This window comes from Panulirus ornatus, chromosome 9 (assembly GCF_036320965.1).
Source record: "Panulirus ornatus isolate Po-2019 chromosome 9, ASM3632096v1, whole genome shotgun sequence".
NCBI lineage: Eukaryota > Metazoa > Arthropoda > Malacostraca > Decapoda > Palinuridae > Panulirus > Panulirus ornatus.
In genome coordinates this window covers 18,407,886-18,429,793 of record NC_092232.1, presented here as the reverse complement: position 1 = coordinate 18,429,793, position 21,908 = coordinate 18,407,886, and the positions used below count along the sequence as shown (strand labels likewise).

General features: G+C 44.4%; 1 protein-coding gene across 3 annotated transcripts in view; it reads right to left on the bottom strand.

The window, feature by feature from the left end:
• Positions 1–10,843: 10,843 nt before the first annotated feature.
• LOC139750239 (uncharacterized) overlaps positions 10,844–21,908 on the bottom strand; it is a 214,275-nt gene continuing 203,210 nt past the window's right edge. For all 3 annotated transcript variants that reach the window (XM_071664742.1, XM_071664741.1, XM_071664743.1), the window contains 2 exons: positions 19,369–19,521; positions 10,844–14,848 (listed from right to left, as the gene is read on the bottom strand). In XM_071664742.1, coding sequence (XP_071520843.1) covers positions 14,628–14,848; positions 19,369–19,521 — 374 coding nt within the window. In that variant the 3' untranslated portion in view covers positions 10,844–14,627. The remainder of the gene's footprint in view (positions 14,849–19,368; positions 19,522–21,908) is intronic.

Here is a 21,908-nt window from a genome sequence, read left to right as displayed (position 1 = left end):
TGCAAACACCATCTCAGCATATCCCAAGATCCTTCATGTGGACGATGCACCTACCATAAAGAAGACATCGGGGGCTAACTGCTCCACACACTCTGTCCACAGACGCGCACTCATCACAACAAATCATGACTTGCGCTCCCGACCGATAGACGTGGCCAGCTTTCTGAGTGCTGCAGTAGCCTCAGAGGGGCAGAAGGGACTCCTGGGTCAGGAGGTATATATATATATATATATATATATATATATATATATATATATATATATATATATATATATATATATATATATATATATATCAAAACTCACAGATATAATAGCAGACATGTGGGCGATATAAACTCAATTATGTCCCACTACTCAAGTTAAATCACTGTTAGCAGTTTCTCTGTACGATCATGCTAGGGCCATTAAGCTCTCAGAGATCGACTTTCACGAGAGCCCTGGAGACATTAAGCAACGCCGACAAGTGTTGTTAACCCACAAACTCCCATCACTGCAGATTCACAGCTGTGTATCGACCATGTGAGGCGAGGGTGACCGTAGCGGTGGCGTCTGGTTACCCTGATGGTTATGTCTGGTGAAGGGGAGGAGGAGGAGGAGGAGGAGGTCAAGGAAGAGGTTACTAATGGCTCAGGATCGCCTTTATTAATGTTTCCTGAGGCTTCGGGGACTCCGAGGGCAGTTTAGTTTAATGTCCGTATTTACTGCCTCGTAATTGTTATGGGCAAGATGTTACAGACGCTCAATAAGCAGTTTGTTTCCCACGAGCTTGTTTCCCGCCGTAGCGATTATATCTTTACGTCTCTCACCATTAGAGTTCCAAGCTCTTTCAGTCGCCACACCATCTCTTTGTGGACTGAACGCGCCTGCATGACACAACATAATCTCGTCGAGTCCCCACTCAGAACTCACCACGTTTGTCCTAGACACCTGATGCATGATGTGTCTGTGTCTTTTGGCAAGTTTCCTTCCTCCATAACACACTTTCCTTGTCCTGGCATTCGATATCCGAAGACCATCGATCAGTCATCATTCTCGAGTTAAACACTTGTACAGTACCATGATGTCTCTCTTGTGATTTCAGCCACAATTTCATGGCATAAGAATTCTACCAGCCAGACGACATTCGTATGCTCTCACTCTACTCTTTACTGACATGTCTCTCCCATGCGTCTTCCCACCTTCCCACCATCACTCTGTAGAACAGCGTAACTCAACGTGTGATCTTTTCTCTCTTCCATCCCACAGGTATATATGACGATGGAGCTGCCTACCTCACTCCCGCTCCTTCCTCGGCCATCCGATACAGTCACTCTCCTCTGTTCCATCTCTCGAACACAGCACACGAAAACACACTTTATAATCTTTCCCACTCCACCTTTACTGCAGCTGCTCCGAGTGCACTGAGTACTTCACCGAATCAAAACCTAATTAATCATCATGAAAACAACTGTCGTCGGTTATGTCAGTCAGGCTATACCTTCTCTTCGCCTGACACTGTACGTTTATGACCGTTAACACAGTTCACTATAACCTAAAATGACTGTATTCCATCTAAGTGCTGTATTTCAGGTCCTCTCCTGTACTTAACATCTGTTATCCTATCCCGCTAGCAGCCTTAGCTTAATGTATATTTCACAGGTCCTCCGTCGCCCTTAGTCTTAATATTCTCCACTGCTGCACCGCCAACCAGAGAGAGAGAGGTAAGCCCAAAACCACTTGTGATCCATCCTCGCACACACAAATCTACTAAATGCCGATGGAGGGTTGGTGTGCCACATTCCCAGCGCGTCCCCCCGTGTCAAACACAGTTCTTTGTTACATGGGAAAAGTCGTGGACGAGGCTAGAGTGCGGGAGGGGGTGAACCCTCTCTTCCTCCTCACGGGAGAGTGAACACCCACCGCCACAGCACGAACAACAAAGTGCCTCCGTGAGAAAGAAAACAAATGGAAGACCGGAGTGCATCAGCAGGTGGTTCCCTGTTTTAATGAAGGCTGGCTGGAGGAGGGTGAGGGCAGAGATGGATGATCAGACATGTGGAATGTTCCTTAATGGAGAGGCCAGTGAGGTCCAGCCCGAATTGCAGGCTTGATGTGGGAGAATGGCGGGTATTGTAGACTCACGACAACATAGTTTCCAAGGAAAATTGACCAGCTCTCTCTCTCTCTCTCTCTCTCTCTCTCTCTCTCTCTCTCTCTCTCTCTCTCTCTGTATATATATATATATATATATATATATATATATATATATATATATATATATATATATATATATATATATATATATATATATATATATATATATATATATATATATATATATATATATATATATGTATATACAGAGAGAGAGAGAGAGAGAGAGAGAGAGAGAGAGAGAGAGAGAGAGAGAGAGAGAGAGAGAGAGAGAGAGAGAGAGAGAGAGAGAGAGATGGAAGTGCCAGATAAGAATGGGGACATCGCAACAGTATACATCATCCTCACATGACCTTCTGAGACTCGGCCTCATGCCATGTTGTACTAGGTTATCAAACGTCCCCACATCCGTGACACAAGATGACAGAGTCACCGATAAGGACATACTTGACAGAATGGAAACCTGTGGACAATGTTTAGTTGCATGTCAAACCGCTGCAAGTTCAAAGCGCGTACATGCCACTGCAGCGACTACGCCTGCATACTTCATTAGCTTACTAGAACGTCCTGTGCACACACATACCATTTTGGCAATAGCATATCAACCATCCCTGTCATCATCGTCACTACCAAATGAATTGAAACGCAGCAAATTACTGCAACATCCCTTAGCGTAACAACCAATTTGCTATAACTATCACAAGTCATTTAGTGATGGTCTCTCTGTATAAGTGTATTACCAATCATCTTGTCCGTAAACCTTTTTTTGGTACTTTCGGTCCTAACATCATCCCACACGAATTATTTTTTTTTATTACACGTACATGGTACATCACAACAGAAGAAGAAGAAGAAGAAGAAGAAGAAGAAGAAGAAGAAGAAGAAGAAGAAGCAGAAGAAGAAGAAGTGAATAACATTAGTGGTCAGAGGCCTCTCACAGCCTTTGCCTTACCTAACTGATCCTCAACTCGCCACGTCTGTGGCTCAGGATATCTCGTACCCCACCAGTAATCGTCTCGCAGAGGAACAGAGAAAAACACAGCTACTTGATACATGTTGCTGACTTGTGTTCATCTCCGCAGAGAGAATCGTGGGTGAGATATCGCAAGCGGAAGAAAGGCGATTTGGCAAGTATGGTACGGTATATTCTAATTCGTTAACTTAGCAATGAGTGCTAGGCGACATGTCTGCAGGCAGCGTAGGTAAGAGCGACAGCCTAGTCAATATCATAACCGGTAGGTATGGTATGGTATGGTATATTCTAGTTGGTTATCTTATCGATGGCTGTTGGTCATGTCTGCAGGTAGCGTAGGCAGAGCGACAGAGCGACAGCCTACGTATAATATTATAATGTCCTTATCTCATAAATTTCGTCCACGCCGAGATTTTCGAAGTGTTTTGCGCATCTCTATTTGCAAAACCTACCGGCTAAATCTAGCTAAGGGCGAAAACAAAAGTCTGATGTATAATTCAAAGGAAAGTACACTGCAGTGCCCCATATATATAATTTTCTCACTCTATACTTCAAATGATTTTCTCAGATTTTCGTCTATCAACAACTGAAAAAAAAAATTCAAGCTTTGGGAGAGGTAGGCGGAGGGAGGGGGAACCTAAGTGTTTTCCTCTGATGTACGAGTGTTGTTCTTCTTGGTCTCTCCACCCTGCTGATCCTCTGCTTAACTCCAGCGTTCCCAGTTGGTTGGGTCTACATATTGCCACCACCTCTCCGTGTTGACCGACTGGTGCAGGCAAACCTTGTGTGAGGTGATTATACCCGTGAGATCCCTCCAGCTGTTCAACCCCCGGGATTTCCTGGTGTCTGGTTTACAATCCTATACAAATATAGTTTTAATCTTCTTCCAGGAAGGATGGAGAGTGTTTATGCTGTGGCTGCACGCGCGTGCGTGCCCGCGCGCGTTTGTGTGTGTGTGTGTGTGTGATCGCTTATGCCTTTGTATGTCTGTGTGTTTAGGTAATAAGGAAAATGATGAATGAATTTGTTGAAGCAAATGAAAATTTAGGTTGAAATCATACACTCTGGAGAAGGTGTTCGACGCGGGTGGAAGATAACATACGGCAGCAGTGATAGTACGAGACTGTGATCATACAGAATGATAGGAATGATAAATGATACCAACACTCTTAATGATGATTACCACAGTTCTCAGTGGCTGGGACAGAGATGTTGTTGCTGCCACGGTGGGTGAGGGCCTGGGATGGGAGTGGGTGCAAGCCTGGGAGGGGAACGGGATTGGGATGGATGAATGGAGGATGCAGGCCTGGAAATGAGTGCGGTGGGTGCAGGCTTGGGATGGATACAGTGAGTGCTGGGTGAGTGGGGTGGTGGATTGCGATGGGTGCAATGATGCAAGGCTTGGGTTGGATGCGGCGAGTGTGGGAAGGGTGAGGCGGGAATCGACCTAGGTACGGTGTCATAGGGTTCTCTTCTCTGAACACGGTGAGGTCGTTGCACTGCCAGCCGTAGCAGGTGGAGTAACTCAAATTGTCATCAGTGACCAGAATGAGGAGGGGTCTGTTATACTCCCGGGTGCGATGTGTAGGTAGGGTCTGAGGATGGGAGCTGTGTGGTGGTTGTGATGGTGATGATGGACTGTCTCTCGACCTGGGGCAAGGAGCCTTGGAAAAGGTAGCAGAAGCATGTGCCATAGTCGGGGATGCTACGCAGTTTCCTCTTAAACTGGCGAAGAAAGGCCACTCGAACTGGCGATCCGTAGGAGTATTCGCGACAGGGATTTGAGGACGCGAGGGGTGCCTGATACATCTAAATGATGTAAATGACAACGAAAATGATGTACATGTTTGATTAGTATAGGATATACGTTATAATATAGTCTGTTGCACTGAGGATTCATCCATGGCGTTTATGAGTTCGACCCAACTTTGGCGCCGAGGAGTTTGGAAGACTGCGCGACCTGGCAAGGGCTGGAGGCCTGTTTGAGAATGCAGGTGGTGGTGCTAGGTTCGAGACGAAGTTGATGCACATGACTATAGTTCCTCGTTAGTCAATGGTAACACTGGAGGCACTGGTCCAGGTGCGAACGACGCACGAGGATTCGGTAGCTCGGGAACCCGTGAACTGCATCGTTTGTGGGCGAATCATAACCATGAATTCAACTGAATCGTGTATCTTAAGGAGCGTCATTATTAAGGATAAGAGATGTCTCATCTGTGTGCTTTAAGGCAAGCCACTGAGGGAGAACCGAAAGCTGGGTAGGGATGTTTGCAAGCGGATACATTGTCGACGCCCACATGTTGAGTCTCCTTAAGTTCCGAATCCAATTGTTTTGGAATTAATAATGACAGTGAAGCGTTCTAGGCCAAAGACCGTCATGAATCTATGAACGCAAGTGCTGTAAATTAATTCCGTTTGAAAGCAATTGCTTTAAAGCCTTGCGTTTTGAACGCAATTACTGTAAAAACTTCTTTGTTTTAAACGCAAGTACTTTAAAAGCCTTGCGTTATTTTACATCATATGCGAAGTTTAGACAGTTCATGATGGAAGATAATGGACGATACTTTCATGTCCTGAAATAGCCTAAATACTTACAATATCTCAGACGTCTATTATCATCCCAGACAAAATAAGGGGGAAAAAATTCGTAGCGAAGACTTTCCACTTGGGTTTGTGACAATGGGTCCCCAGATTGCTAAGTGACTGGTGGGTCAGGGAAGGGAAGGGTTGATGAGAAACTTGGCTGATTGTGGTTCTGGGGAAAGAAAAAGAGGCTTTCAAGTCATAAGGGTACTTAGTCTCCTGGAGTGAGGTGTTGATAATGGAGCACTTGGAAGGGATGGCCACTTCATCCCACGACGCATTGTACGCCTTCAATGGGAGATCAATGAGTGCGGATGATCACTTCAGTCGATGATTTTCAACTCTGGCGACTTGAGACTCTTTGACTTCGAGTTGTAGGAACATCGGCCGGGAGTTTGTATATAGGAAGCGGCCAGGGTCAAACTTTTGGCGGGGAGAGGCGAAGTGGCGGTTGTTAATTAACCCAACTGCTTCACCAGCAGATACACGTTTACTGTCAACGAATAAAGCAATGTGGGCGCTTGTTTAAGCCACTTTCCTCCTTTAGTTTTCCGCACCGCTGCTGACGTCAATATGTTTGTGTGTGTGTGGGATGTATTTGTGTGTGTGTGTGTGTGTGTGTGTGTTTGTTTGTTTGTGTGGGATGTATTTGTGTGTGTGTGTGTGTGTGTGTAATAATAAATGAAGACAAATATGGATACCTGATTGCTTCCACAAGGGTATTTGTCCGTTCATATATACAAATAGGCCTATATGTTCGTATTTGCCTACGCAGTAAGGGTTCATATGCGTGGCGTTGATTTTGTGTCTGTGTCTGAACGTTTCCACGCATACGACACTATATATATATATATATATATATATATATATATATATATATATATATATATATACAAATTTGTATATTTCTGTACGTATTTTCATGAACTATAGAAGTCTTTCATCCAAACTGCTTTTGTTTATATGAATAAATTCAAACTCACTTCAACAACAGAACCCGCTGTACTGCAAAGTCCTCATTACATCGTAACCGAGCGTCCAGCTGCACATATGGTTACGTTATGTTTCTGTCGTATCCTGGGAACAATGCGTTTCGGATAAAAGACCACAAAGAACTTACCGGACACGTTAGCTTGTCAAACTCTTGACAAATTCGAGGAGCTTGTCACACACTAAGAGCTTGCAAGATACTATGAGGTTGTTAGACACTAGGAACTTCTCAAAACACTAAGGGGCTTGTCAAACACTAGAAGCTTGCCAGAGACTTGGAACTTGCTAAACGCAAGGCGCTGCCATTGGGAACTTCCCAAACGTTAGGAGCTTCCAAACACTAGGAACTTCCTAAACGCTAGGAGCTTGTCTAACGCTATGGGGTTGCCAAACGCTAGGAGCATGCCTAATGCAGGGGGTTGCCAAACGCTAGGAGCTTGTCTAACGCTATGGGGTTGCCAAACGCTAGGAGCTTGTCTAATGCACGAGGGTTGCCAAACGCTAGGAGCTTGCCTAACGCTATGGGGTTGCCAAACGCTAGGAGCTTGTCTAACGCTATGGGGTTGCCAAACGCTAGGAGCTTGTCTAACGCTATGGGGTTGCCAAACGCTAGGAGCTTGTCTAATGCAAGGGGGTTGCCAAACGCTAGGAGCTTGCCTAACGCTATGGGGTTGTCAAACGCTAGGAGCTTGCCTAACGCTATGGGGTTGTCAAACGCTAGGAGCTTGTCTAATGCAAGGGGTTTGCCAAACATAAGCAGCCTCCCAGACGATAAGAATTACCAAACAAATGTCACTAAAGACCATCATTTTCATTGATGATCCACACGTTATACCGTAGGATCAACAGTTGGACCAAGTTCATCATAACGATCGAAACTCGTAGTTTTCTGTCAGCTAAAATGTCTAGCTGCCAGACGCTTATAGCTTATAAATAAGAGTGTCAGGAGATTGTCACATCGAATTTACTTAACAAAACAAAAAATGTTGCTTTAGTTATTTCCTATAGCTTGCACAACCCCGGTGACGTCATGAATAGTTAAAGAGTTCTAAGCATCTCGCGTGTGTCTAAACGACCAGCTTGAACGTACCGTGGTATAGGACACAGGGCAGTGTCTCCAGGAGGTGTATAGAGACCTGGCTATCCCCTGGTTAACTGTTACCCACAGTCCTTCTCTCCTCAACAGTCGCTATTGTACCTCCTGTTTCTCCCTCCCACTCTCCTTCTATTCTTTTGTCTCCTTGAATTTTTTTGTTGTCTTCTCCCCATCTCCCTCTCCCGGTTTTCAGTCATTTTTTCTTTCCTCTTTTTTTTTTTTCCCTTCACTCTCACGCCCTTTTATCGCCCTCTCCTTCCTATACCGCTGCAATACCTCTCTCCTACTCTTTTCTCTTCGGTCACTCTCCATTACTTTTCGATCTTTTCTTCACCATTTGAGCCCATGCTCTTCTTTTGTTCGCCCTTTATCCTCCCATCCACTCTATGCCTCCCCGGTCTTGATAATCACCCATCTGTAATGGCTCTCGGAAACAATCAGTGATTTCAGAAGACGTACAGAGCCTGGGAAACAGACGAGTGTATTCTGGGTACACGTGAGCGCAGGGGAGTTGTGAGGGTAGGCAGGGGAAGTGTGAGCGTAGTCAGGGTGTAGGTGTGAGGAGGGGAAGTGTGAGTATAGTCAGGGTATATGTGTAAGGAGGGGAGGTGTGAGGGTGGGCAGGGGAAGTGTGAGTGTAGTCAGGGTATATGTGTAAGGAGGGGAAGTGTGAGTGTAGTCAGGGTATATGTGTAGGGAGGGGAGGTGTGAGGGTGGGCAGGGGAAGTGTGAGTGTAGTCAGGGTATATGTGTAAGAAGTGAGGATAAGTAGAGGTGTGAGTGTAGTCAGGGTATGTGTGTAAGAAGTGTGAGGGTAACTAAAGGTGTGAGTGTAGTCAGGGTATATGTGTCAGTAAGTGAGGCGTCCTAGGTCACACACACAACACACGCTGAAGTTGTCACTTTCTTACGCATCGCTGGGGAGTGATGTGGCCGCTTGGGCTGCGATAAAAGGCTCTTGTGTCGCACGTTAAGACCTCCCGTTTCCCTCCATCCTCCTGTAGCGCAGGCCGATCTTGGAGGCAGACTGACCCGACTACCAACATAAATGTGATTCACTGAAGCTCCACCACAAGACTTTTGTCGTGAGACGAAACCTATTGACCCTTCACGAATTACCCCTCATTTTTCTCTCTGATTTTTTCCACCTCCTCTTCCCCCCCAGATGCAAATTTACAAATATCTATGGAAATTTGCCTTCGCGAGAATTTTAGAGGGGCGACGTCAATCAAACACCCCCCCCCTCCCCCCTGCTCAAGTAAATTCAGACATGTGATTTTTACTTAATTTTTTTTTTCTAGATATTATACATTGGAATGTCTTATTATTTTTTTTTTCTTTCTTTCATGACTGATATCTGTTGACATCTTTAAATTCTAAAATGATACAAAATATCTTTCTGTAATTCTAAGTGTTGATAGTAACAAGCAGTTTATTTCACTGGTGACTAGGAAAAAAAAAAAAGATAAAGAAAATGGAGCGTCATTACGTACCAATATTTCGTTTCAAATTTTCTTCTAATAAGGTTACCAAAACAAGAAATAAAACAACTAATCACATTGTATTTAAATAAAGACAATCGGCCAGATTTTATTGACAGACAAGCAATAAATTGGCTCGTGTGGCAGCCAAAACTATATACATATTTTGTTCTGGTTGACCCAAACAAGATCTGTGTGGCATACATACTAAGTATCCCTGACCTCTGGTCACCGTGACACACACTCAGACACACACACACACACATACTAAGTATTCTGGGACCTTTTCGTCATAATCCCTACTGTGGCAAAACACATCACCTATTCTAAAAGACATATTTGACTTCTTTTGGTATAATACATACTATCTTCTCTCTTTTTTTTTTTTTTGCTTTTAATATATCATCTTTTATAAACCTAAAGTGTGGTATAAAATCTATTGAATAATATATCGTAGACTTGACCATATGAAAGACAAATGCCGGGAGGGGGGGGGAGGGGTTGGTGGGGGTTGAAGGGGGTGGGTTAGAAGGAGGGGTGGTGGTGGTGGTTTGGGGTTGGGTCATGGAGATGTTATAAAAACTGTTTATATATATATATTTTTATCTATATAAAGCAGAATTTACAAGGAGACATTTGTCTGCTAGCCTCTTGACCACAGCTCTTGGTGAGGTGTTTACATTTACTGTTATACAGGAAAACTTCTCCATCAGTGGGTGTAAAGCCCGGCTGTCCTCCAGCGATCGATGCAGCTGGCGATCATTGTCCACTAGCGATCACTCTCGACGGCGATCGATACCCCTGGAGGACATAAATGTTCTATCACAAATACAGTGGAATGGGTGACAATAGTAAACCTGTGGTAGAGATGTGATGGCCGCATGTACTGGCGGCTCAAGTGGGCGCGTGAAAATGTTGGCGAACGAACCAGAGTGACGGTGAACAAGGTCCAGCGCAGATACCAGCCTTTAACACTGAGCAGCATCCAGGCTTACGGTACTGTATAATAACCTCTGGCCAACTGTTCCAAGCAAACACACCATTCGTACCTATATAAACACAGTACAAAAGCTATATATATATATATATATATATATATATATATATATATATATATATATATATATATATATATATATATATATATATATATATTATATATATATATATATATATATATATATATATATATATATATATATATATATATATATATATATATGATAACGCAAATAAATATTTCCTTTGTTCTTGCAATGAACAGAGAGCTCAAGATGAGATAAATACAAGAACGAAAGTAATAATAATAATAATAATAATAAAAAAAGAAGAAGACATTGAATTCCTTTTGCTTTCTTCGCATACATGCCATGCACGTTGACCACAGTGAAAATGTTTTGAAGCGGGTGAGTGTGTGTGAACCCACCGCTTCCTCAACAGACACTGAACAGCTTGCGGTGATCGTCTTTTTTTTTTTTCTTTTTTTTTTTTTACACTCTAGAACAGTAGTTTGTGTTTGGCGTGGCAGTGATGAGACAGTGATATCTAGAATATATACATGAAACATTTTTTTTTTTTTATCTATTTATTTATTTATCATTATTGCTTCTGAGGCATCTTCGGCAGGCTCGTTAGCGGTACACACAAGCCGGCAGGCGAACTGATCAAGTTATCAAGGAAAAAAAAAAGGAAAAAAAAAAAAAAAAGGTTAAAAATGAATGACAATCGTACGTTCCTTACAAGGATTTTGACGTCATTATCCTTGGAGGACTGTGACGTCATATCCTTGGAGGACCGTGACGTCATATCCTTGAAGGATTGTGACGTTATCATCCTTGGAGGACGGTGACGCCATCATCATCCACGGTGGACTGTGACATCACTACTCTTGGAGGGCTGTGACATCACCATCCTTGGAGGACTGTGACATCACCATCCTTGGAGGACCACGACATCATCACCCTTGGAGGACTGTGTCGGCATCCTTGGAGGAGGTTCAAGAGTACATAAACGCGTGTCTTTTTAAAGCCGGCCGTCGTCAGCCTCCAGCTGATGCACACACACACACACACACACACACACACACACACACACACACACACACAACACAACACACCTTCGACGCCTGCGCTGCTTCAGTCTTATCCACCTCCGCAGCTGACCAACGACTCGTGTGGAGCGAGACACTGGATGAACACGAAGAGCTAATTATAAACTACACTCGGGCAACGCCTCACAGGATCCTCGCTTCTATACGTTAAATCCAGCAGGACTGGTTCAGGTGGTCATGTTCTTCAGCCAGCTGTTCTAATACCAGTTGTGCCTTGTGTGGGGGGTTCAGGTGGTCATGTTCTTCAGCCAGCTGTTCTAATACCAGCTGTGCCTTGTGTGGGGGGTTCAGGTGGTCATGTTCTTCAGCCAGCTGTTCTAATACCAGTTGTGCCTTGTGTGGGGTTCAGGTGGTCATGTTCTTCAGCCAGCTGTTCTAATACCAGTTGTGCCTTGTGTGGGGGGTTCAGGTGGTCATGTTCTTCAGCCAGCTGTTCTAATACCAGTTGTGCCTTGTGTGGGGTGTTCAGGTGGTCATGTTCTTCAGCCAGCTGTTCTAATACCAGTTGTGCCTTGTGTGGGGGGTTCAGGTGGTCATGTTCTTCAGCCAGTTGTTCTAATACCAGTTGTGCCTTGTGTGGGGGTTCAGGTGGTCATGTTCTTCAGCCAGCTGTTCTAATACCAGCTGTGCCTTGTGTGGGGTTTTCAGGTGGTCACGTTCTTCAGCCAGCTGTTCTAATACCAGCTGTGCCTTGTGTGGGGTTCAGGTGGTCACGTTCTTCGGCCAGCTGTGCCTTGTGTGGGGGTTCAGGTGGTCACGATCTTTGCCCAGCTGTTCGAACACCAGCTGTGCCTTGTTTGGGGGGTTTCAGGTGGTCACGATCTTCGGCCAGCTGTTGTAACACCAGCTGTGCCTTGCTTGGGGTTCAGGTGGTCATGATCTTCGGCCAGCTGATCTAATACCAGCTGTGCCTTGTGTGGCGGGTTCAGGTGGTCACGATCTTCGGCCAGCTGTTCGAGCACCACCTGCGTCTTGTGTGGGGTTCAGGTGGTGTCCTCATGACAGCCTCACGTTACGTTCTTTCAGGTGGTGGTGGTTTATGGGTCAGATGCGTCACTGCAGGTGGTGCTCTAGAAACAGCTGTTATGACAATAACCGGATGTACGACTAGATAGGATTGTGCGCTTAGACCAGTTGCACACAATAGCATTAATTCAGGGGCTGTTACTGGGCCAGCTGCCTCCGTCAGGTGGTGTTCCTGGGCCAGCTGCCTCAGTCAGGTAGTGTTACTGGGCCAGCTGCCTCAGTCAAGGAGTGTTACTGGGCCAGCTGCCTCAGTCAGGTGAGGTTCCCTGGGCCAGCTGCCTCACTTAGGTGGTATTTGTGTGCCAGCTGCCTCAGTCAGGCGGTGCTCCTGGGCCATGTGCCTCAGTCAGGTGGTGTTTCTGGGCAAGCTGCCTCAGTCAGGTAGTGTTATTGGGCCAGCTGCCTCAGTCAGGTAGTGTTACTGGGCCAGCTGCCTCAGTCAGGTAGTGTTACTGGGCCAGCTGCCTGTCAGGTGGTGTTACTGGGCCAGCTGCCTCAGTCAGGTGGTGCTACTGGGCCATGCGCTCAGTCAGGTGGTGTTACTGGGCCAGCTGCCTCAGTCAGGTAGTGTTACTGGGCCAGCTGCCTCAGTCAGGTAGTGTTATTGGGCCAGCTGCCTCAGTCAGGTAGTGTTACTGGGCCAGCTGCCTCAGTCAGGTGGTGTTTCTGGGCCAGCTGCCTCAGTGAGGTCCGGCAAATCAAGACACGACCGTCGAGGTCGCACATCTGGACGGTTTCCCATTCTCATGATAACTGGAAGTCAAGAAAGTGATGCGCCAGAAACAGAGAAAAAACCCCGATACACAACTCAGCATCGAGACTGTTCACTCTCCGATAACGATGGAAGCGAAGAAGGACTTTACGACGAGCAACGCATCCAGTGTATGTCGTATCTCTTCTCCACACAGTCCCCTCCATGTGTTGTCAGGTTGCGTCGCGAATCATGTAAATAGACTCGTATGGTAAATAGCAGCCAGTACTAGACCCTTTGGCTGAAGCAGCTTACCCTCTTGACGCTCATTCCTAGCAGCGGTCTTCTGTGCAGCCGTGTCGTGTAGGGGAAAGACGTAAGCCTGGGGGTACGTAGTGATAACGAGTCTCATGCTTCTGTTTGATGGTGGTCAGTTCTATGATTGCCATAGCTAATACAGGCCCATTTCTGCTACAGGAGAGACAGTATAACAAGTCATGCCACTGCTATAGCATAACACAGCCCCACTGCTGTAGCAAGAACAGTAAAATAACGCAGCCTCAGTGTCCTTACAGAGGAGATAGAATAACACAGCCCCACTCTTGCCACAGCTGGAACAGCATAACACATTTCCGCCACTGCCACAGCTGGAACAGTATAATACAGGCCACATCATTACCACAGCTGGGACCACAACGCAACCTTTCCACTGCCACAGCAAGGGCAGCACAACAGAGCTCCAGGGACCACCACCGTATTATATCCTAAGCAGTGGCAGCTGCTTGGAGATGAATGTCACCTCCAGTGATGACCACTGACATTAACGTGTTTTACGACTGTGTCTAGTCGTTCGTGACTAGTCGAGGTCTCCTCGCTTGTCAAGGGGCATAGAGTTCTCCTTTGAAGACATGGCTTAGTAACACAGATGAAAGGAACAAGCTTCTGACGATATGAAAAGGTTATAATGGAAATTTTGAGACTTGCACGATCACTCTAGAGGAGTTTCCCCTTGTAGGATGTTAATTACGCTCTTCACTGCATACACTCGTCTTGAAGGATGCCATCTGTCAAGGATCAGGCAGCATCTGAGGCGCCGTCGTCGTGGCACAGTGTGTGTGCGTGTGTGTGTCAGGTTGTTGCCTCGTTGACCGTGGCAGAAGGCGACGCAGCAGAGACAGGAAGAGGAGATTTGTGTTCCACTGCCGGCTGGCGTCTTCAGCGGCCGAGTGTCGTGTTCACTGGTGTCCACCGCTGGGAGTCAACGGGAGCTCCTTGTGATGAAGTCTACCCTTGGACTGTATCAGACACGCCCGAGCCTCACCACTCATGAAAAACCTGAAGCAAAGTCACCGGACAATAGTTAAAGTATCGTCTCCCTGACTGTTCAAAGCTACATACATCTGCTAATGGCGATCACAAGGCTTTATGAGTCCCTCTGGGTTACGTGGGATGTTGGTTCACACCTGAGATGCTACCGCGATGATGACGGCCGGCCCTCGCACCATCGGCGGAGATGCTGCAACAGAAGCGGCAACCGGCCCTCATACCGTCAGCAGCCTCTGGAAGAACCCCAGCGACGTCGCCACGAGGGCGAGGCCCACCAGTGGCCGGGAGGCCTGCAGGTTCATCGGGGCGGCGTTGCAGTAGGACCAGTCGCAGGAACAGACGTGGCGCGTCAAGACTACATTCGTGTAGGTCTCGCAGGAGTTGGTCATGATGGTGTCGTTCGTGGCGCAGTTGCGGTGGAAGGTCTCCAGTTCGTCTGAGGGGGGAAGAGACGAGTTCAATGTCAAGAGCTACAACGGGAAAGAACATCAGGGTACAACATCAGCTATGTATGGCAGGTAGAAAACATCTTATGGTGAAGTTGTGAGACTCGGTAGAGTCAAAATCAAACGTGATTTCCCCAAAAGGTAGAAAACACAGATTTTTCCTTAAATGTTTGTGTCACTTGGAAAGAGAAAAGTTAGGAAAAAATTTTCATCTTTTGGTTGTTACTGAAGACAACAGTTTATTAAAGTTTATGACTACATTCTATATAAACAGATAGTTTCCCATGGCTGTTCACAGACAACAACTTTTACAGTGGATTTACTGATGACCATCCTTTGGCATGTCTCAATTACCAAAAATTTTGCATTTCTTATGAGGCTTAAAACATCAGTACCTTTACACCTACGAAAACCATGAACATTAGTCATACAGTAATGGTGTACAATATTTTGATTGTGACATTACTTTTTGTGCTGCATGTGACCAACCCTGGGAAAAGGATTTAAGAGAACTCCCATATAATGCATAACATACATAAAGGAAAACAAAGGAATTCAAACAGCGACAGAAAAATCAGTCCCTTCGAGGCTGTTTGTGATAGTGGAAGATATCAGAAACTTACAATCAGTGTGGTAGGAGTAGAAAGGCATAAAGAGATAACATAAGAAAAACCTACAAATTGTCGATGTGACGAGGAAGAAGCAGATAATATTAGTCATGGAGGCGTAAATAATGGCATAAAGATTTCTTATCATCAATTTTCAGGACATATACAGGAAGAAGTAACCCTGAAGATAAATTTAGCTCGACATGCAGAAATTCATTACTAAAGGACATGGGCAATCGGTCCTAAGCGCATTCCTCCACTCCATGCACATGTCCTAATTTTCACCAGTTGTTTAGCTCTGGACGTAAACCTGTGAACCTTCACCGAATATGCTATCGGATCCTCACATGAGAAGCAACAAGTGGTACACCAGTGTTCTTTACTTCATTATATAAAACATTACATACACGATTGTTTTATGACATGACATGACATCTATACATCTGAAATCTATGATGCTTCCGTTGATTCTTCTATTGTCTGAGACTTAGGATTAATAGGTGCTAATAATTTGGCTGGAAAAGGATTAGCCACCAGAAACCCTCATAACTTTTATTATTATTTTTCTTATCGTTTATGTTAAAGGCTCGAGTCAGGGAGAAAATCCTCATCATGCTCAAGTTTTAAGAGGAAGGCAGAAAAGAAGATTAATGTAAGAGCTTTTTAAGGGTATAGAACCTGCCTTTTTAAAACAGCAGGTCATAGCGGTTAAGGAAACGTATGATTTATTAAAACGCGAGCTGGGTTACCCAGTGCCGCAGGAGAAAAATGATTTTGAAATAAGATGAATTTGAAAATGGCCTCTGCAGGCTTTCAAATAGCCTCAAGTCCTACAGCTCAGTCATTGGAATGTGATGTTACTTCTGACGTAAATAAGCTACATTTAGTTGTCGTAAGTCTCAACCTTGAAAAGTGGTGTTTGTTGGCCTTCAAGGATCTCGCCTTTGGTCCTAAGGTACCTGTGTTATAATAAGTGGCAGCCATCTTGCTGACATTGGCCTTCAAGTCCAAAATGTAGTATCGTAAAACCTGGGTCAGATTCTGAAGTACATACACCCAAAAACTTTTAGGGCCTTTAGGCACCACAGTTCGGCCGTGAAAAGACTTAAGTAAGCACAAATACTTTCAGTTACTTTGGAATATAGGAAAGGCAGAGTGAGAGAAAAAATGTGAATACATCAAGTAGTTATGAGGAGCAGAGGTATATTGGGTAATTAGCGGGATGTTACGAATAGCCATGTATCAGAGATCATTAAGAAAGTAAGCCCAGTTATCCTGACACGAAGGGTGTAAACAAAGATGGTTCTAGGCTTCAACACTCGTGAGTCTAGAGGGTAATAATTTCCTAAAAGGTTGCTGCCTTCAACTTACAACAGGATGAGGTACCTTCTTTACTGCCTCTGACTCCCGTATTACTCTCACCTTGAACGTATCACAAAATTGACATCAGGACTCCTACGCAGAATATAAAGAAAATGTAGAGAGGCTCAGAGAAGGGGCTAAAAACGTAAACTTTGTCTGGGTTCCTCCAAGCACATGATGCTGCCTGGCACGAAACCACGAACAAAGAAACTAAACATTGGGTTACGTATTTCTATCTCTGCTACCAAGAAGATTACGCGTCAAAAGTCTTTAAGAAAATATATAACATTGCTAAAAGAGACGAACATATGCAGCATAAAGATCTATGATCTTTATACATCCAAGAAAGTATAGTGAACCTATAAACACTCGGTTAGGCAATGTGATGTTGTAAGAGAAAAGGTTATGCTTGGCTTTCGACATTTCTGACAAGTTGCTGGTAAGGAAAAGACAAATCCTTAACATTCCTAATGTAAAGTATATGACAGACAGCTACAGTCTCTCTCATTATGTAAATGTAGGGCCAGTTATTATGACTACACAGCGAGATATATAGGACACCTTCAACTGTGCAACTACTTTAATTACTTCGTTGCTTTTGAAGACACTAAGGCTGTTTACTCTTATACTGCATCTGGGAGGTCATACTTATTCGGTAAGATTCATAACATTCGCCAATGGCATTAAAACCCAAAGTTTAATGATAAGAGTAAATAGCCACGTTGCATATGTGCATTTCCCTTTCAAAATTCAAGTTGAATTTCCATTCCTTTCCTTATCAAAGAGACATACTAAATGTCCCACTTTAATGATATGTCACACGCTAATTTATGAAATCTTCGAGGAAACGTCTTTGCCACCTTATTATAAACATCATGTGATCCCTAAGTAATCCCTCGCTGCATATACATTGTTAATGCCTAAAACTGTTTTGTGTCTTCAAGTTCATTCATTATTCTGTAAGCAACCGGTTACAACCATAATCAACACTGTAAACTCTTACATCTAACGGCAGCTGCACACTTTGCCGTCATGTTTGAATTATTCACACTCATATTTCATGGTGTGCACTATACTGAAAGCCATACCCACTCATCATGATTGATTGTATAACAGACAATAAAGCAATCCGACCTGATGAATTTGGTATGGCCGGTGAGGCGTAGTTTAGGGTGGATTGGATGACTTATTTGCAAAGGATATTAAGAGATTCTTTTCCCCTGGGGGAGAGCCATACTAAGTCATGTACTACTCAAGTTCATCAGGAAAAAATAGGAGCGACACGTCTGGAAAAAAATAAGATGACAGTCAGATCCCAAGGAAACAAGAGGAGTATATGCAGAGGAGGAGTAAATAAGAAAACGGGATCATTCTTTGAAAAACGACAAATGTTATATACATCAGAGGTACGCATGAGAGCTGCAGAAAATGGGAATAATACCTTTTATCAATATGCTTAGTAATTACTTGTTATTTACCGTTGTGATACAGCCGTAACTACAGAGTTAAATGTATACGTTACAGTTCATCACATGGGGAAAATAGCGGAGTACAATTACGATTACAACAATGACCACCGTGATATGTATATCTACATCGTAAAATTCATCAGTAATACATGTTGGTCGTTGTCTATTAATAGTCAGCACGCAGCATGACCAGGGATTATCACAGCCTGTGTTAGCACGAGGGAGGGAGGGATGGAGAGGAGGAAGGGAGAAGTGAGGAAGAAAGGGAGAGCAAAGTTCTATGGAAGCGAAGTGAATGACTCATTCTCGAGGCCGTCGGTTCCTGCAAGGGGAATGTTACCTTACACTAAAATCTCTGCGAGGGTCGGGTGGCCATATCGTGTGACAGAGAGATGGGAAGAGCCGGTGTTGCTTCTGAGGTCAGTTGAGGTTGCAACAGAGAGGAGTAAGTGCTATTGATGAAGTCAACAGGCTAGACAAAGAAGAGTATGAGAGAGGAGGGGCTAGTTTACTGATAAGATCATAAAGTCAGACGGCAGATATCATAAAATATATATAGAGAGAAGCGAGCTGATGGTTTAGTTGAGACCTTATATATATGCATATCCTACGGTGGGGAATGCGACAGAGATAAGAAAGGAGAGATGGGAGTGTCGTTGTGTTGCCGATGAGGCCGTTAGTCAAGTGACAGGTGCAGGAGAGAGGAAAGAGGGGAGGAATGACCCTTGCCGGTGAGGTCACAAGTCAGATAATGGGAACATAAGAGAGCAGAGAAGGGAAGAGTAAGTGTGACCACTTGAGGTCTTTGGTCAGACGATGGAATATATGAGAGGAAGTGTTATCAATGAGGTCATAGGTCAGTTGATAGGAACATAACAGAGTAGAAAGGGAGGAAGAGGCGTTACCGTTTGAGGTCATAGGTCAGAGGACACGAACGCAACAGCGGAGAGTGGGCAAGTGCTATCACTCAGGTCATACGTCAGACGATAGGAACAGAAGAGGGGGTCGAGATACCAAAACGTTGAAGTCCTGGGGTCAGAGGGCAGGAATATAATGAGTGAGCCTTCTTACCATTGACGTCGTAGACAGCCACCGCCTCACAACCCAAGCTGCAGGAGCTCGACTCGATCTGCTCTTCGGTGAAGTTGCCGTCGGTGCAGCCGTCTATCCGCGAGGTGTTGCCGCGCGGCGAGTAACTGCACACGAAGCACTGTACACTCGCCCCTGCCAGACGTACAATAAACTTAGTCATGTGAAGGAACATACTGAATAACAGCGTCACTGATGATAGTATGACTTTATGCTAACTATCAGAGTTTGTATTACACACCAATTCACAACTTAGGCTATGATTTAATACTTATCCTTCGGCAGCTTACGATCTGAACTCACAGATTAAGGTTATATATATATATAATATGACACGCTGGCTAAATATGGCTAACTGTGCACGTAATATACTAATTAATAACAACCTAAGGGATTTTGGGATAATTTTTCTGTACGTTGTAGTATTATACACAACCTCTTGGGTTATCTGAATGTGCCTCAACTTCCAGCTGTCTTGTATGTGACACACTGACTTGAAACAGTATCGAGCAGTTACGAGACTGGTTGACGATATCTTTTTTCTGATACATTGTTTGACACAGTAAATGACTCGCGATTATCTTCAGCTGCCAGACGCAGAGAACACCAAGACAAATATGAGGCAGTCTCGCCCTTACCCTACATTACCTTACCTTCTCTGTAGTCGAATCTTTTGGGAAAATCCTTTACCTTGGCAGCTCAGTCACTGACCAAGCTTTTTTGGTGAGGGTTTTGACCATAAAATTCTGAAATGCTGCAGCTCTAAAGTTTAGGTGACATACTCTGGTAAGACGTGTCTACCAATCTTTTCCAGGAATTCCCGCCGTCTCATATGAATATGGGTCACTGTTATCTATAGTCTTATTTCCCATGTCGCAAGCCATTTTCACATGCAGGTTAGGTGCTTACTAGATAGTACTAGATACTACTAGGTACTTATTTAATCCGAATAAGATGTTCAGATATCTACAGCATCGATGTAGGAAGGAATGCCTTCTTGCTTAACATTTTCCATTTCCTCGGTTTTATACAGTGATGTCAGCACACAGCAGTATGTCGCTCGAATAAGTTAGTGCCTCTGAAGAAGGTCCTCGTGACTTGGTCTTGCTTCCCTAGTTTCGAGAACTGTCAGTACCACGCTTAAGAAAGTTCCAGGTGATCCGAGAGTGATTTCTGCGTACCCCAGAGGTGAGGCCCTGTGTACTCCTGTGGTGAGGCTCTACGTACTCCTGCGGTGAGGCTCTACGTACTCCTGCGGTGAGGCTCTACGTACTCCTGCGGTGAGGCTCTACGTACTCCTGCGGTGAGGCTCCTCGTGCTCCTTTGGTGAGACTCTACGTACTCCTGCGGTGAGGCTCTTCGTGCTCCTGTGCTAAGGCTCTTCGTGCTCCTGTGGTGAGGCTCTTCGCGCTCCTGTGCTAAGGCTCTTCGTGCTCCTGTGGTGAGACTCTTCGTGCTCCTGTGGCAAGGCTCTTCGTGCTCCTGTGGTGAGGCTCTTCGTGCTCCTGTGGTAAGGCTCTTCGTGCTCCTATGGTGAGGCTCTGCGTACTCCTGTGGTGAGGCTCTTCGTACTCCTGCAGTGAGGCACTCCGGCAAGTCATCACGCCCTTGATCACCGACGCCGCCCGACCCTTTCGTGTTATGACAAGGCTTATTTTCGTTCCCTCTTGGATTCGATCAAAAAAAAAAAAAAAAAAACCGTCGTTTCTTTCCATAGCTGAGGCGCTGAAGCATTTTAACTCATTGAAGATGTTATTGTAGGTTATCCTCTGAAAAGTTTTTTGATGATGAATATATGTGGGATTTTACAGTCCCCAATTTCTGTACATTGATCAGCATTCTTTTGTTTTCATTCCTCATTGTGAACAATCGAGTAGCCTTAGATGACAGTCTCGTTCAGTTCAAAATCTATAGATTCATACTCCCCCCCCCCCCGAATCTCTTAAGCCTAACGGGAGAGCCTTTGGATATGATGGCATGACCTAACCTAATGTGGGTCAGGTCAAAGACAATGCCATCCCATGCAAGGTCTTATCCGTGCGTTCAAGGAGTCTATGCACGTTCAAAAGAGCATGATTTTTATTTTCGCTATTCCTTTAATCTGAAGATCTTGCTTTACCATTTTTCTTTATAGTCTCTTTTGAATGTTTGTTGAGGCTACAATTCTTTCTTCGAAGAATGTTGAATGAAGCTGCCAATCTTTTCTTTTTCCTTTTTCATTTTTGCACTTGGGAAGAGCCCATAAATTTTATGTCAATGGCTTTTTTTTCGAATTCGGATGGAGGAAACTTTTATTTCTGATAACTTTATGCAGGTGTTTCTTATATATATATATGGAGATCTATGTTAGTCCTCAGCCTTGTGGGTGACGAAAAGCATAACAAACACTATTTTCAGGTTATCAATGCTTCACGGATCTGCTTTTATTGTCAACCGTGTGTCAATCTTCCTCCACATACAATATATATATATATATATATATATATATATATATATATATATATATATATATATATATATCC